The 18196-nt window shown below is 42.0% G+C and overlaps 1 protein-coding gene across 7 annotated transcripts in view; it reads right to left on the bottom strand.

Annotated features, from left to right (window-relative positions):
• Positions 1-18196, bottom strand: part of EYA4 (EYA transcriptional coactivator and phosphatase 4) — a 403396-nt gene that overhangs the window by 70126 nt on the left and 315074 nt on the right. For all 7 annotated transcript variants that reach the window (XM_073627302.1, XM_073627303.1, XM_073627304.1 and 4 more), the window contains one exon: positions 1162-1245. In XM_073627302.1, the coding sequence (XP_073483403.1) occupies positions 1162-1245 (84 nt within the window). The remainder of the gene's footprint in view (positions 1-1161; positions 1246-18196) is intronic.

The raw sequence follows: 18196 nt of genomic DNA, 5'->3' as shown, positions 1-18196 counted from the left end.
ATTTTTTTTTTTTTTTAATGACTGGAGATGTAACATAGTATGGTGATGCTAGGTGGAATCCTAACTGATTTATGTCAATGATGCTATAATGGTTCTTGTTTGTTAAGGAAGTAGCTGTAGCCTTCTTTGCTCTTGTCATTTGTCATTTCAATGCAGTATGCATATCACCCATTCCTGTCTCCAGACATCAGCAAGAAAACACATAACAGAATTTTAGATTTATCAAGACAGCTTAACTTGCATTAAACCAAACAGCAATCAGATGTATTTTTTTTCTCATCTCCCAAAAGTAGCCTGAAATCTGAGGCTGGGTTCACACCATTACAAATTGGATGCGGTTTTCCCCGCATCCAATTCGTTTGTCAGGAGATAATGACTGGCTCTCTATGGAGCTGGTTCACACATCTCCGCAGCGGCTCCGATGCGAATTGCACAGGAATCCCGTGCTTCTTTTGGTCCATTTCAAGTCCGAGTTCAGCCAAAAATTCTGTCTGAAATCGGACCTGACATGGTGAATGGAGATTCACCAGACTCCTGCTGTGAGCTGCTGGGTTCTATAGTGTGAACCCAGCCTCAAGGTTTCTATTGGTCATCCTCAGTTTTGATCCTAGGTGACCGTTCTTTTTGGCAAACTTTTTACCTGTCACAGGAACAGGAAGTGAAATGAAATCTTAAAATGGATAAACCTGTTCGTGTGACAGAATTCCCTAGCTTTGGAAAGATAGCCTCTTACTTTCTGCTGTGTCTCTGAGATAGAAATTAAATGGAAATCTTCCAGATATGAAACAGGCACCGAAAAATAAAAAAATATGGGAACCTTAACCATTCCCTACTCTATCCAAGAAGAAAAAAGGTTTTCACTTCATTTACATGTGAAAAAACTGTATTGTGCACACAAATCCATATCCAGCATTCTTATTCAGTTTGAAATATTACATAGCTTTACATTTTCTTCTATAAAATGTAAGTCAGTAGGATGACATTCTGGGAGCTGTCTTTAAGAAGTGGCATTCAGAATAGATGTGGGTTTCAGCTTTGAAATGACAGATGAAAAACAACATATGTTTTTACAACTACATTGCAGCCTATGTGTATTGGAAAAGCAAATAGGCATAGGCTTTTATTTTTTAGCATCTTTATTATAATAAAATATAATCTCACCTTGCCATACTTCTGTGCAAATGTTCCAGTGAGTAATGAGTGAAAAATAATGATTGTTTCATCCAGGTCCCAAACGAATACTCTCTAAAAATAAAACAACAGAAGTATGTAAACCGGTGAAAGACCAGCCAACCCTTCACAACGTATTTCTATATTGCAGATTTTGCCTGCTCTGTTTGTAATACATCATTAAACACCATTTGTGTATATTGAGTGACTGCAGCAAGGACTCTATGTGCAATGCTTTGATGTTCTGAGCTAATATTGTTACATGGCCAGATTCTGGCAGGGGAGTTTCAGACCCACACATTATTTTAAAGTTTTTATAGCAAATAAGGGAAAATATACTTTGCAAGTGCAGTTCCACTTATTTTCCCCAGAGCTTAGTGAACATGGCAAAGCTCTGTTGATTTCCATCATTCAATCATGTACAAGCAAAATTGCTGTTTTTTTATTTTTTTTCCTTGCACCTGATTGGGTATTCTTTACAAAATTTTGGGGGAGATGAGTGCAACTCCATTTGCAAAGCACACAGTCTATTTTCCTTTAGTAAATCAACCCCACTGACTTTTACTTCCAACTTCTTGATAATGAGACAGGATATAACCTCAGTCAGATTTATATAGCTGTATCCCCTAAACCTAACAACAAACCTAACCCTCACATTTACACTTCACCTGAACCTAACTCTGAAGCTCAAAACATACCATAACTTTGAAAAAATACAATTTTTTTCTATGATAAATACTATCATAGCAATACTAGAAAATGTACTCGAGGAATAAAGACTCATGGAATAGTTTATTTAGCAAAGTGATTATTCGATTAGTTTTGTGAATAAAAGTGAAACTTGAACGTTAATTAGCTAGTCATGTTCAAACAAAAATCATGTTTTTTAATTTTCCTGGCATGTGACTGAATACTCAAAAGAGAACATAAATTTGCCTTATTTAATAAGCTAAGGGGTCTATTTATGAACATTTTACACAACATTCACTCAAGAGTCACACATTTTCAAATCTGATTAGGTTGGAAAAATGTGTGAATCTTGAGTGAAAGTTGTGTGAAAACATTTATAAATAAACCCTTAAGTGTGCACTTCGCTAAGCAAACATGTCCTTTTAAAAGTGTAAGCCTAGATAAGATAGAGATTCCTTAAGAATTTACTGTTGAGGTTTACTGGCTGTCTAAGAATGTATCTGCTTTAGTACATAGACCATGTTGGGTTCCAATACTATTTTAGGGATCACAGTGTTAAAAATAGTGTTTGCTTTAGCACATAACCACCTCAAGTGTTCCTCTTTCACCACTTGAAATGCCAGGATGTATGACATTTGTTGGCTAAGATTTACATTTCATCTGGTCAAGAGTTTTCCTTTTAAGTGGTAAAACCCTTTTAAATACCTGATTCATGTATTGGTGTGAAACACAGTAAGCTGTACTAGTTTTCTTTGGCCTGATAAACACAAGTCATAAAGGTTATACTGAACTTAGATACTAGAGATGAGTAAATCTCTGATAACTTTGATCAATTGTGGTTCAGCTGAACTTTTTTAGTTCAATCTTTTTTTATTGAAGGGAACAAAAAGGGAAATGCATTCCACATAGATAACATGATTAACAGTAGTTAGTAATGACAATAAAGCAAATGTATAGGGAGGTTACAAAATGCAGAACTGTATCAAGTTTGTTACGTGTGTCGAAAAAAAAACATTATTTAGAACAACATGTTGAGGCATAACATGGATAACTAAATGGCCCTCCCACTGCAAGGGAGAGGATTTTGTGTAAACGTCATGTATTACTACAATCAAACTTACCTGTTATGCTGTAGAGGATTTGTCTGTGAGGGTCATATTTTGCATCTGGAATAAGTGCTTAATGGATTCTAAGGAGTACATTTATACAAAGAGGAGGAGAATTTGAGAAGATTAGGAACAGGAATCGCTCCAACATGGTCATGAGGTGGTGCTGCCTAGGTCGCCCTCTGCCCAGGAGATGAAGTCCAATGAGTAGCGGAACATGTACCATGAAGTCCAAGTAAGAGAGAACTGGTCATCTTTATTAGATTCCTCAGCCAACAGATGTTCAAGGTCTCTAAAACGGTCCACTTCAATAGCCCACTCCCCCAGGGAAGGTACAGTCCTCGTTTTCCAATAACGTGGAATCACTATTCTGGCTGCGGCCAAAAAGGCGCAATACATCTTTTTTAATGGACTTGAATGTTCCCGGGAGCATGGATAAGAGAGCTATCTCAGGTGTAGGAGAAAGAGAGGTCACCCTCAGTTTGCAGTATAATAGAAAGATCTGTTGCCAGAATTTCTGTATGGGAGGGCAGTCCCACCAAACGTGGAGCATGGTACTCCTGGAGCCTAGACACTGCCAACAGGTACCGGCGTTGTTCAGTTGAAATGATGTATAGTAGAAGGGCATCTATACCACTTCATCACCAGTTTGAACCCCTTTTCTTGAGTTTTAGTGTCTAGAGAGAGTTTGTGCATCAGAATAAAGCATTTTTGCCAGTCAATGGGGGAGACGGAGTGTCGTAAATCTTTTTCCCAAGCCCTCATGAAGGGTGGGAGATCAGGGTAAGAAGCATTCAGCATTGGAGGATCGGCTTGGAGGAGCATATCCTCGAATCCTGTCGGTTCAGCTAGAATATCTGATACAGATGAAAAGGTTCGGATATAGGAAGTTAATTGTTGTTTCTGGAGCCACTGCATAGGGTATTGAGAAAGCGATTCAGGAGGGGTATTTGGCTTTAGAGTGGGGTCTGCTTGGAGAACCCAGGAAAGCCTCCTATGGTTTTCTTTTCGCAAAGGTCCAAAGCTAGTCACATGCATAGCCAGTGGGAAGGCCGGAGTCCCAAATAGGGGAGTCATAGGCCCCGAAGGTTTTGATATGTTCCCGCTAGAGATTAAGCGATCCCAGATTGGGATTGTTTGACGAGTAAGGTCACAGAGGGGGTATGAGCCCCTACAATTTGCGGGTATGGTCCATGGAAGTATAGAAATGAAGGATAGGGTGTATTGGCGCTACCTAAAAAAACCTATATTAATCAATATGTTTAAAAACTGGGATAGCCAATAAATTCGCACCACCTACTTGAAATTATAAATCTAAGGGGTGTGCAGTATGTACAAACTCCCTTATTCACAATATGGGTAATGCCACCAGACAAGTATTTTACCAATGCTCATATGTTCAATAAATTATGATAACACCAAGTGTCGCACCACTTATTGGATCCTACTGTATCTGGGAATGAGACCAGAGACTAGATTCCATATAGTGCATTTACTAGGAACCATATAGCAATACAGTGGTATAGATATAAGTATTACTATCCTAATATGATATGTTACGTTTAATTCAGCATAAATTGCAATTACATAGGCCTAAAACTACTCAATAACATAGGAGACAGCAGCGATTAGATTTGCAACAGATATTATGACAGTCCCATATATTGATGTTAGGTGGCTCATGCAGATTCCCACAGGTGACTTTGGTGCTGCAATAAATTGTCAGGTGACTCTCGTGCTCCCCCTTTGGTTGCCTACTCACCAGCTCCCAGACCCCCAACAGGGGTATAACGCTTATGATGTGGTACGCTGGGTTGCTTCCATCTAGTGGGTTCTTATGTTGTAGCCAGCTCCCCAAAACCCCCCAGTGGGGTATTTCGTCTGTAGTGGGAAATAGATCCCCTTGCTGCCAGATATTGTAGTAGATATATCCTGTGCTTTTAAATCCTTGGCGATATTGCTTCCACTCTTCCTATCTGAGCTCCGATTCCCATGTATTCTCAACTTCCATGGTCCATGGAAGAGCTGGGAGTTCAATGGGGTTCATATTGTCTTTCCAAGTGAACCCAGAGCTTAGTCGTATGGTTATGGAACCAGTCAAGAATGCGAGTAAGTATCCTCCTCTATTTTTCGGAAGAGATAACCTTCTGTATCGAATTCTAGGATGGGCCATATTCCAAATGAATTTAGAGAACAGCTGGCGCAATTTCCGGAAATAGGTGTTAGGTACGTATATAGGAATTGTCTGGAATAGGTACAAAAACTGGGGAAAAACATCCATTTTCAAGGCGTTCACCCTACCAATCTCGGAAAGCTGTTTGGATGTGTATGTAATCAGATCGGCTTGAGTTCTAAGGAATAAGGGGATTAAATTCTTGGAAAAGAGTTGGGATGCATCCACCGGTATTTGAATACCAAGGTATCGGATGGAAGTGGACCCCGTTTTAAAGGAAAAGGCAGTCGAGAGTCTGTGTAGGTCCGACTTTGGCAGAGAGATATTGAGAATTTCCAATTTACTGTAGTTTACTTTAAAATTACTGACTTCCCCAAATCTCTGGAACTCCTGCAACACTGAGGGCAGGGACGAGTGTGGGTGTGTTACAAATAAGAGCAGGTCATCTGTGAATAGAGCAAGTTTAGTTTGAGTGGGCCCGACTGTTATTCCGTGCACAGAGGGATTGTTTCCATAGCAATAGCTAAATGTTCCATGGTGAGAATATGTAGGAGGGGAGATAGAGGGCACCATTGTTGTGTCCTATTATAGACAGAGAATGCCGGCGACAGAGAGCTGTTCAGTCTAATACTAGCAGATGGAGAGGAGTAGAGGGACATTATCCTTGAGATCATGTGGGCTCCCAATCCAATTTGTTGTAAAGACAGCCGAAGGTATTGCCAATCCACTCGGTCGAATGCTTTCTCTGCATCAACTGTTATTTGGGCATAGTCAGATAAAAGAAGGGTTTTCAGGGTGTTATCCCTTGCTTCCCGGCCACTCACAAATCCCATTTGATCCAAGTGGATCAAACTGGGCAACAACAGTTGTATTCTGTTGGCCAACACTTTAGCGAAGATCTTCAAATCAATCCACCTATCAGGGATATTGGCCTATAGTTTGCGCATAAAGTCGGGTCCTTCTCTGGTTTTGGGATAAGGGATATATGAGCCTCAAGTGTTTGTGGTGGGAACACTGAGCCCTCTGACACAGAGTTGAATACTCTAGTGAGGAAGGGAATAAGAAGGGGAGCAAATAGTTTATAAAACTTAGGAGTAAGGCCGTCCGGCCCTGGGTTCTTGCCAGTTGGTGTACCCGCAACTTCATCTGCTGTAATAGGTGTTTCATGTTTGGTAACCGCTTCCTCATCCAAAGTGGGGAGCGCAGTTTCCATAATATGAGAGAGCTTTTCCTCCTCTGAAGTAAAGGGGGAACCTGACGACTGGGCTTCAGGTATGTTATACAGGGATTGGTAAAGAGATGAAAGTAGAGGATAATTTAGGGTGCAGGGAGCGGGCCAGTGGCCTGCTACATTTGTCTTGGAATTTATATTGGTGGAAAGCAAGCTTGTCCGCGAATGTATGTGCGGAGGTCTCATACAGACCTCTTAGATGTGATCGGGCGCTGGAAACCTCCGTGTACATTTTGATTGTTGGGGAATGCTTATGGTCAGTTTCCAGGTTTCTGAGTTTTTGAATTGCAGCCACTATAGCGGCTGAACATTCCTTTTTCAGACGAAATCCTAATTGAATAAAGGTTCCATGTAACACTGGCTTCAGTGCCTCCCATTGGATGGGAAACGACGTGGTATCTTGTGCGTGGTCCCTAAAAAAGTTGGAGATTGTCTCCGAGACACGTATAATACAGTCCAAGTTAGCCACCAACGAGTCGTTCAAGCGCCATGTCCACTCTTTACCGGCGTGGAGGGGAGTGAGAACGTCAAGTATATAGGGGAATGGTCTGACCAGATCATAGAGTCTATTTTGCACTCAGGAGACCAATCCAGACATCTGTGGTTACTCAATAGATAGTCAATGTTACTATAGGTCTGATGTACCTGAGAAAAGTGCGTGTAGTCACGAGCCTTTGGCTACAGTACCCTCCAAATGTCTACAAGGTGCAAGTCGTATAATGTGCATTTCAGGGCCCTCAGTTTGGGGAATGAAATACGTGACCTTGAGGTGGAGGAGTCCAATAGTGGCTCCAGGGGGCCATTAAAATCCCCACCCAGGATGAGCTTACCATCCATGGCCTCAGATAGAATCTTCAGATACTGCAAAGCTGATGGGACTTGGTTGATATTTGGTAGGTAAATGTTAGCTACCGTTAATTTAACTCCCCTCAGTGAAAATTTCACAAAGACGTACCTTCCCTGAGGGTCAGAGAGACGATCAAGCAGTTCAACGGGGAGAGCTTTGTGAAAAGCAACAGATACTTCCTTAGTTTTCTCGGATGGAATAGTACTATGGAACCATCTGTTGAAATATCTGTTGGAACAAGGAGTGGAGGCAGATTGAAAGTGCGTCTCCTGTAGGAGGAGTACATTAACTTGGCTTTTATGCATTTGATATAGGATTTGTCCACGCTTAGAGGCCGTATAGGCCATGGTGGAGCAAGAAGAAGAAAAGAAAAATTGAGAGTCCAAGAAAAAGAGGGGGAGGACGTAGAGGGAGAAACAGAAAAGGGGAAGTGAGCGAGGGGAAGGAGTTGAAAAAAGGAAGAAGAGTGGAAGGAGGTTGGACAGAGAGGACAACTGGGAGAGGTGTCTCAAAAACAAACTAAGGTGTCCGCAGTAGCGAGACGCTCTGTGAAATATCACGTGCTAGGCACAAATCGTGCCAAACCTATTTGGGGAGAGAGTTTGGAGTCAGGAGGTCTGAGTTGTGAACCTGACAACATAGCAGGCATATATAACCTACATGTATCACACCCATCTATCGTAGTATATTGATTACCTAAAATTTTAGGTTACAAAAGAACACAGCATATATCTTGATCAGTGTTTGAAAAAATGCCTGAATGCCCATATTCTGTCAGCTATCATCACGAGCAATAGTGTGCATTGTGCATCAAATGAGCAAGTGCAAATGCTAGATATATAAAAAAATATGACAAAAAAAAGGTCCAAATAGCAAAAGTCCATAAGTAAATTGTGAAAACAAAAATCAATCCATAAGTGAAAACATTAAATCCATATTATAAAAAATAAACCATCAAAAAATCCAATAGTGAATAAAAGGCTGCAGTGATATACAGTGGGGTTCCACACTGAAGTGATAGGTGCAATATATAAATCTCCTCCACCACTGAAAAGTACTGCCGCTTACCGGAAATCGGTGGTCCCTTATTACAGGGGACCACACTGGGCGAATGGCTGTAACCCCAGCCCGGGATCTCCTTGGCAAGCACTGGACTTCAAAGCGTCAGCGGGAATAGTCAGCAGAAGAGTCGATAGTGGGGCAGTATTTACACCAAAAAAACAGAAAAACTCCACATAGTGTAAATCCTTATACATTTATTTTAGATAAAAACACAAGTGGTAACTTACAAAGCAATGAATGGAATACGCATAGGCATGAAAAAGTGAGCCGGCCGGCTTCCACAAAGCCCGTATGCTTCCGGGACTGCAGCGGTGACGTCAGAATGTAGCTCCTCCTCCCTATGTCGTTTTGTCACTAGCGGACATGGTCACGGGATACGGGCGGCGTCCTGATGCACCTCTTTTGTAACAGACTAACGACCCCGCCTCGATCGAGATCACGAGGCAAGAATCACAGGGCGCCATCCCACTCAAGGGAAAGAACTGAGGGCAAACCCATCGAGCCGTCTGAAAACCCACATAATATGGATCTCCACTGAAGGCAAATAAAATTATTGGATTCATTAGTTCTTTAAACAGCCAACATTTAAAAAGGATTACTAAACATCTAATGTAAAATGGGAGAATAATATTAATGTAAATAATGATCCAATAACCAAATAAGATTACCTAATGGCACTGTACCGTGTCCAATAGGCTAAAGGTTAAAACCGCCAAAACGAGCCCAAACAGACCTCACATACAAAGTGACAATTCAAATAATACAAAGCGTGAGGTGTGAAGGAAGGCTCAAAAAGTCTCTTAAATGGTTGTAGGACTAGAAGAACTGTTAGTTTTATTTCTACTTGTACCTCCAAATCATTTATTATTGAGCCCTTTATTACTTGCTCCACATCTGGGGTCGTATACATGCTGCAGTGCCCTTGTGGCCTGCAGTATGTGGGCCGGACTAAGCGACCCTAGCAAGTAAGGTTAAATGAGCACATCAACAACATACGTAGAGGTTCTTGGCTATCATGCGGCCGCCCAGCGTCACACCAGCACATTGCTGATGTGACGCTCACATCAGCTGGCAGATTGCTTTGCCGGCTGGTGCAGCTTGGGGTGGTGTGCGCTGCGTTCCATACTGGATGCGCTGTCACTGTTGATGGCGCTCCTGGCTGGACGGCGCGCATGCGCACCGCAAGCATTAGGCCGGTCTGGATGACGTCACGTCGGCGCAGCCGATTGGATGACTACGGAAGGGACGTGCACACAAATAGGACGGCGTCCTATCATGGTGTGCATCTCGCTCCAGTTACAGGAAGATACCACACATCGGAAGCCTCTTTCCCTACCAGATTCAGGTACCTTCATCTCTACCCAAATACTAGATACAAGAAACCCGCCACCACTTTGTGGACTTACTGAGGGTTAAGATTTTATTTAGCTGATCCTTTCCCTTGTTTCTCTCGGTATTCTAGGTTAAAGTAACACTAAACTAAACTACCTAATAAGATACTGTGCCTGCTGGCACCCGTTTCAAATACATACTACTACCTGAGCCTGCTTGTGGGACCTATGTACACACAAAATAGAGTGACAGACCTAATCATCCCCAAATCAATACTAGTGAGTGCTTTGTATTATGGCCACTTCACCAGTATTCTATATTTATTGATCATTATTATTTTTTAAGCCAGTTGCTTTCTTTTTAGGAATAGGTCTGTGTAGGAGATTGTACCAGTTCATATCCATCCCGACGTGTATGGATATATCACATTGCCGGTCTTCCGGTTCTTCCTGACCTGTGGGCTGTTTTTTCATGATTTTAGATATGTTCAAGATGTGAGTACTTTCTGTGTATACAATATTCCCCTGGTTCCTTTTCCTCTCTATTTCCCCCTCTTTTTTCCCCTCTTTTTCCTTTTCTTTTTTCTTCCCCCCTTCCCCCCCCCTCCCTCCCCCCTTCCTTTTCACTTTTTCTTCTCCCCCCGTCTCCCTTTCTTTTCTCCCCCCTTTTCTTCCCTTTATTCCCCCTTTCCCTGGTTTACTTTTACCCTCTCCTTCCCTCCCTCCCTTTCCTTCCCCTCCCCCCTCATTTTCCTCCCCCCCCCCGACCCTCCTTTTTTCGCGCCCTCCCCTTCTCCTTCCTTTCCCTTTCCCCTTCCTTTTTCGTTTTTTCCCTTCTTTTTTCTTTTCTTTTTCTTTCCCTTCCCCCCCCCCCCCCCCATCCTCCCGTCTCTTCTTTCTCCTTTCCTGCTCCAGGACATTGGAGACTTAAGAATATATAGAATTATATACATATTCTATGAAAAATCTCTTTATCTTGTTACTTCCTTCAGCTACCATTGAAGATTATGTTGTGTACGCCCCCATGGTAGCCTTTCATCACCTCTTTGGTCTGCGCACCTATCTCGGCACTGTCTGAATCAGCATGAATTTTTCTGAGATTATAATATGCGGTGTCATTATAGATACCGGTTTTTATGGTTCTATATACTAATCATGTATCTGTTATGTTATGTATTTTGATAGCCACAATAATATACTGTTTCGCTTTTTAAGAAGCGTGATGACACGCGAAACATGTCAAGCATTGAATACCTACATGATATGAACTAATGGATTGCGGACTTGCTATCTAGCCATCTTCTCAGACCGATTGCTATTTGGGATGGTTATCCAGAAGTCCGAAGAATTATGTACTTAGATGGTGTTGTATAGCATATATATATACATGATTTGTGGTTTTTAATCAATTTTTGTTGTTATGTATTTTTCTAATTGAATAAAAAAACTTTTTTATAGAGTATCTTTGTAGTTGTGCCTAAAAAGTCCAAAAGTCCCTCCTGCTTGCTCTTTGAACATACGTAGAGGGTTTACCAAGCACTCCGTTTCCAAGCACTACCTTACTACCCATAAGAGAGATCCTTATTTTTACTTATCCATTGAGACGCCAGTTGGCGCTCATATTGGGCATTTTTGATGTTAGCCTATTTTTATGTTTATATATTTTTATATTTATTTTTTCTGAGTGGCCTTTGGAGAATGGCGGGGCGCTTTCCTATCATTAGGGATGCCATTATATAATTTAACTTATTTTTCCTTATTTTAATCATTACTGTAAACCTCATTTAAGAGACTTTTTCACCTTCCTTCACACCTCACGCTTTGTATTATTTGGGCTCGTTTTGGCGGTTTTAACCTTTAGCCTATTGGACACGGTACAGTGCCATTAGGTAATCTTATTTGGTTATTGGATCATTATTTACATTATTATTATTCTCCCATTTTACATTAGATGTTTAGTAATCCTTTTCAAATTTTTGCTGTTTAGTTCTTTAATGAATCCAATAATTTTATTTGCCTTCACTGGAGATCCATATTATATGGGTTTTCAGACGGATCGATGGGTTTGCCCTCAGTTATTTCCCTTGAGTGGGATGGTGCCCTGTGATTCTTGCCTCGTGATCTCAATCGAGGCGGGGTCATTAGTCTGTTACAAAAGCGGTGCATCAGGACGCCGCCCGTATCCCGTGACCATGTTCGCTAGTGAGGAAATGACGTAGGGAGGAGGAGCTACATTCTGACATCACCGCTGCAGTCCCGGAAGCATATGGGCTTTGTGGAAGCCGGCCGGCTCACTTTTTCATACCTATGCACATTCCATTCATTGCTTTGTAAGTTACCACTTGTCTTTTTATCTAAAATAAATGTATAAGGATTTACACTATGTGGAGTTTTTCTTTTTTTTGGTGTAAATACTGCCCCACTATCGACTCTTCTGCTGACTATTCCCGCTGACGCCTTGGAGTCCAGTGCTTGCCAGGGAGATCCCGGGCTGGGGTTACAGCCATTCGCCCAGTGTGGTCCCCTGTAATAAGTGACCACCGATTTCCGGTAAGCAGCAGTACTTTTCAGTGGTGGAGGAGATTTATATATTGCACCTATCACTTCAGTGTGGAACCTCACTGTATATCACTGCAGACTTTTATTCACTATTGGATTTTTTGATGGTTTTATTTTTTATAATATGGATTTAATGTTTTCACTTATGGATTGATTTTTGTTTTCACAATTTACTTATGGACTTTTGCTATTTGGACCTTTTTTTTGGTCACTTTTTTTATATATCTAGCATTTGCACTTGCTCATTTGATGCACAATTTAGATATGTGCTGGTAGATGCACCTTAGTTCCATTTTTGGTCATTTATTTCTGTTATCAATTTGTGTTATGGGTTGTTTTTGTTACTCAATATCTTAGCTTATGCCCATCAATTTATATAACTCACTGATTAGCACGACTTCTTGCTTTTTATATGTTTGTCTGGTGTAGTATAACACTTTTTAGTCGCAGCTCCTTTTGTTTTTCTATTTTATAGCGCAGTATCTATTTATCTAATAGTGTGCATTACAAGCATTTCAAAAATATGAGGTAACTTTAAGGAATTCAACTAGTTCTATGGTACAGGGTCAGTTGAGCCCTGGACTGAGAGGAGACTAAGAAGCCCCAGAACAGTAAGGCAGCATCAGGGGGACTCCAAGTCAGTCAGCCTGTCCACGGGCCCGAAGAACAGGAAAGGCACATTGGCTACAGGGACTACCCCAGGAACTTAATGGTGGGCTCCATTCGGCCCAGGACGCATCCCAATTAAGAGAATCATAAGGTTCTGGAGAATTAGGTAACAGAGGAAAGATGCTCAGAGTATTCAATTTGGTCTTGGTATGGCCCATGCGTGGAAAAGTATACAGATAAGGCCAGGATGGTCCGGTGCCAAATGGAGCCCCCAAGCATTAATAAGGAGCAGCAACATTGTCAACATCTAATCTACATCTCTGTTAGGTGTATCGGTCCCAGTAAAGGCAATACAAAAACCCCTGATTTCAGCAAACATCTATACAGTCCCTGTGAGTGGAATGGTATGATTAGCATGAGTTCATAGGAGAGAGGCATATAGAAAACACAGTACCAAGGCAAACTTGGCCAAGTCCCTTAATGAAAACTGCGGATTGAAAGGTGTAAACCCACTGTAAAACATTAAACAGAGAAAAATTACTAGTGTTGGGGTCACGTGGGGAGCTGAATCAAGTCTTCCAGTGACATTGGATGCCTTGCTCCAAGACCAAAAGAAGCAGATCCAGATCTCGGACATCTGCGACATTGTGGGAGAGGGCCAGGTAGTCGTTGGCGGTCCTCTGGAGCGTCCAGCCAGTTCGGAAAGCTGATAAGGTCTTGTGCAAGGAAGGTGAAGAAGGCAGGAAGTTGGTCAGGGTCAGACAAAACAAACTTATAATTATCATCTCGGGTTACTTTGACGCTGAAAGGATGGCCCCAGGTGCAGGTAGCCCCAGCTTGACAGACCAAATCCAACAGCGGGTGGACCACCCATCTCATATATAAGGTGTTGTGGGAGAGGTCCGGATAGAGATGTATTGTAGATCCATCGAATTCCACAGGACACGAACATCAGGCCTTACGCATAATCTCTTCCTTGAGGGTATAGTAATGGACCCGGCATAGGACATCGGGAGGGCGGTCACTGTGGTCTCCCCCCATGCCTCCTACTCTATGCACTCTGTCTAGTTCAATAAGGGATGTAACTTCCCTGCCCAGGACCTGGTTGAGGATAGAGATGACAGTGGGTTTTAGATCAGTGCCTGAGGTTGCTTCCGGGACACCTTGCATCGTAATGTTGTTCCTGCGGCTCCTGTTTTCACTGTCCTTTATGCAGTGGTTGCAGATTCAAGCCGTACGGTCATCTTGGGTAGTAGCCAGAGTGGATACAGTGGTCTCCTTTGTTGAAACCCAATGTTGGAGGGCTTGCAGTTCTACATGGAGGGAGGCTTCCATCTTGGACACCCAGGATTCAAAGTTTGCCCTAAAGGCTGAGAGAAGGGTTGTGGTCGTGGAGTCGGCTGATCCGCCCAAGACCGGAGGAAGTAGCTCCACTGGGCCATCTTCGGTGGAAATGACAGGAGGCGTAGCTGACCAGGTGACAGGGGTTGGAGGGGCCATCAGAGGAGCCGAGGGCTCACCTGCAATGTCCTCGCATATAGAGGGGTCCATGTGAACCTGAGGAGGAGGTTTAGGTTAGGCCTGGGTGCGACTGGCTGCCAGCTTGTCCTTTCCTGTGATGTCCTTTCGAGGATGTACGGCGTAGGTAGCACTGGATTGTACCTTGCTGCAGCTCAGCAGAGTCAGCAGGGTGAGAGCTTGAAGATGACATAGAGATTCCGGGTGTAGGTAACTGGGAACACAGCCTGTTAATGTCGGGAGAGCACAGAGCTCAGCAACCCATGTCTTCAGCCATTCGTCGGCCAGGAAGCGTGGTATTTAGTAGGGGGCAGGACGGTCGCTACATGTGACTCTGGAGCTAGGACCACGTCCCCAACTAGTCTGATTCACCATAGAATGAGATGGAGATGTGTTGCAAAACTATGGTGAGGCAGCAAACTGTCAGCTAAGGAGGTTTTTTCTTTTTGAGGAGGACTACAGGTGGCAGCTGAATCTGCTGGGCAGCTCTGGTGGCAGTGCAGGGAGTGATCCATGTGTAGAGGAGTTAAGGAGGCCAAATGCATATGTATATACTGCAGCCGGGTGGAGCAAGATGGCCACCACGCGTGGCCCCGGGGGCCAGAGCCAGGGCTGCAACCCACACCATAGATGGGGTGGATACTTGCTTCTATCCCAGTCGGGGGCAACAATCCACCAGGCTGTGGCACCCCGGTGGTTAAATGGGACCTGGATCAGGCACAGAGGAGACGGGGAGTCCGCTGGGGTGTAGCAAGATGGCCGCCACTTACTGTCTAGGTCAGTGATGTATATATATATATATATATATATATATATATATATATATATATATATATATATATATATATATACAGAAATCTTTATCTATATATATATGACACATTTGCCTAAAATCCTTATTTACCATTTTGATTCACTTTACAATTCCCATAAGAAGATATGCCTGTTTTGTGTTTCCTTTAAACAAGCAAAGGATGGTTTTGGCTAGTTTTCTCTAATGGATAATGATGTATGGAACTGTTCCCTTGATGCTTTTTGTGTTTACTAAGTCATATTATGGCTTTTGGCAGCCCGTTACCTCCAAGTGCATTAACAGTAAGACCATACAGCTGTATGGGATACAGTACTGAGCTCCCGTTTACAGCCCAGTTCACTTTTGTTACTTCATTCACAGAAAGGCTTGGAATAGATGTATTGTTTGTTAAAATAGTTTTCTATGGACAGCATGCAAAACTGGGCCTCATTCATTTGTATATTTTAATAATAATAATAAAGCAAATATTTGTCATTTACTTAATTTGTACCAACTCTATACAATTTATCATAGTTAGGTCAGGTTAATTTAGAGTCCATTATACAATATGAGTTAACAGTATTTAATTCTGCAATTAAAGGTAACACGTCATCAGAGAAATTCTGTATATAAGTTACTGTTGCTGATTTTGTTAAAATGCTACTAGCCAGGCTGTCATGCTGACCCTCTGGCTTCACGTTCTTCTGAGTCACTGACTTGGACAAATAAAGTGAAAACTCCTTTAGGTATTCATGTTTCAAGTTAGTGACTCACAACGTTGGACACAGACGATCAGCATAATTTTTTCATTAAGGGTTTCCATCAAATGTGAACTCCAGACAAATAGCTAAATATACTAAATACATACATGGGAGCATTCTAACTTCTAAACAATTTGTAATTCAGTCCTTAAAGTGGTTGTAAACCCTCAAGGTTTTTCACCTCAATGCATTCCCCCCAGCCACCATTTTACTTACTTGTACCCCCTCTATCTTGTGCCAGTGATGAGCACACCAGCAAAAGCCGGTGTCTCGGGTCCTGATTGGATGGATTGATAGCAAGGCAGCCATTGGCTTCTGCTTCTGTCAATCAAATCCAAATCGGGGGGACGGGGCCGAGTCCTGCTTTCTGTGTCAATAGACGCAGAAGCAAGACTTGGGAGCACACCCGCACAGGTGTCCCGAAGGGAGAGGACTTCTCTGATGGGGCACTCTAGAAGAGGAGGAGCTACTAATGCCGCTGAGGGACCCCAGAAGAGGAGGATCGGGGCCATTCTGTACAAAACCAACTGCACAGAGGAGGTAAGTATAACATGTTTGTTATTTAAAAAAACCTGAAGCTTTACATCCCCTTTAAATTTAAACAACTCTCCGTCACAAAGCACCTGATTTATCTCTACTGCAGTTATGTAACACTGACAGGTCCACCCCAGTCTGTAACTGGACAGTGAAATGCGAAGCAGCATACTGATGAGCTCCTCTCTCTGTCCCTTTATAGAACACACTAATACCAAGTAAACTTTAGAAACTTACGTTGCATGGAGGAGGTGGGAGGGCAGCATGGGACCAGCTAAGTGCAGCAGGGACTGGAGGGGGGGGGGGGGGGGGTAACGTTTTGGAGTAAATCCACCTTGTAATTTTTTTTGATGCCCTGTCCCTGTTTGAGACATGTTGCTGCTATCAAAGTCAAATTGACCTTATTTTTTTCTTAAAATTGTAAATTTTATCAGTATAAACATTTGATATGTTTTCTATTTTTAATAAAAATAAAGGCTTATGAGATTTGAAAATCATTGCATTCTGTTTTTATGTAGATTTTGAACAGCATACCATTGTTTTTGGAATTGGGGTTGTACATGCAAAGAAGCTGAGTTCTCTTTTAAACGAAACCATGCATCTGAAAGCATTTTAATCTATGTATTGTATTTAACATATTTGAAGTATCATTTTTTGTGAAACATTTTTGATACATTTTGAAAATGCACCCTGTACAATTTTCTTATGCAAAACCATAAAAAATTTAAAAATAAAGTTGACTGACTCCTTCTTAAAATGAACCTGAGAGGGCAGAAATATGGAGGATGTAATTGCTGATCTCTCCATCTGTTAGTTGCTTGGTGCTCATGCTGATTCACTGGCTTCAGTACTTTGAGTTACTGACCTGGAATAAATATGCAGATCAGGAGTTTTGACTTTGCTTTGGCTTCACTGGATGCATGCATGCATGACTGCATGAAAAAGCCAGAAAACCAGCATTTTTTTGGAAGGACAAACATGGTAGCCCCTCTATTTCTCTCATTAAAGGTTTATTTTTTAAACATCAGGAATATGTGTTCTAGGAGTGAGCATTGTGAGGTACACATGGGTGTGGCTATGTGTATCAAGACGATTACAGATAGTTCACCACTAATACTGACAGTGTGCAAAACAAACCTGTTAACAGGCTGAGATAATGGCCAAGGAAACAAGGGATAATGTCTGGGGTTGGGGATCCCAACCTCCTCATGAATTATCTGAGCCACTGCTGATGGCAGTTACAGCCAGAAGCTACTTCAAAAAATGGACACTATAAGGGTGTCCAGTTCCTGAAAAGAAAGATGAGTCCTTGGGTTCTTTTAAATAATGAGCCTGAATTGAAAGAGGGAATTATCCAGTAAGCTTTGTGCTGTGGTGTTGACTGGAAGGTAATGATGGCGTGTATAGGAGCAATATCATTGGTGAGGTCAGATGAAACCTAATTTTGCAATGCATTCAAATGGCCCTAGTGTGGGCTATAATGAATAGCAAATTTATGGAAGTGGTGGTTGACAGAGAGAATTGGGATAGGTGGCTATAATACAGATCCCCTCATACTCTGACTGATTAGGAGGGTGTAGGTAAGACCAGGAGGTCAAGTGGTATAAGTAATCAAGTTGATTATATTTAATTATATTTAATAAAGGCTTCTTTTAAGTGAAGTTCCACACTCCATTTAAACTTCCTATTACAGTACTCCTATGAGAGACATACCACATATATACATATTCATTCAAAACTCAATATTTCCTTAAAATATAACATTTAGGTACTAGCAATTCAAAAGAGCATTGACTAAAAATAAGTGTACAT

Source organism: Aquarana catesbeiana, linkage group LG04, assembly GCF_042186555.1.
Source record: "Aquarana catesbeiana isolate 2022-GZ linkage group LG04, ASM4218655v1, whole genome shotgun sequence".
NCBI classification, from domain to species: Eukaryota; Metazoa; Chordata; class Amphibia; order Anura; family Ranidae; genus Aquarana; species Aquarana catesbeiana.
The sequence above is the reverse complement of the archived record's forward strand: the minus strand, read 5'-3'. Positions and strand labels throughout refer to the sequence as shown.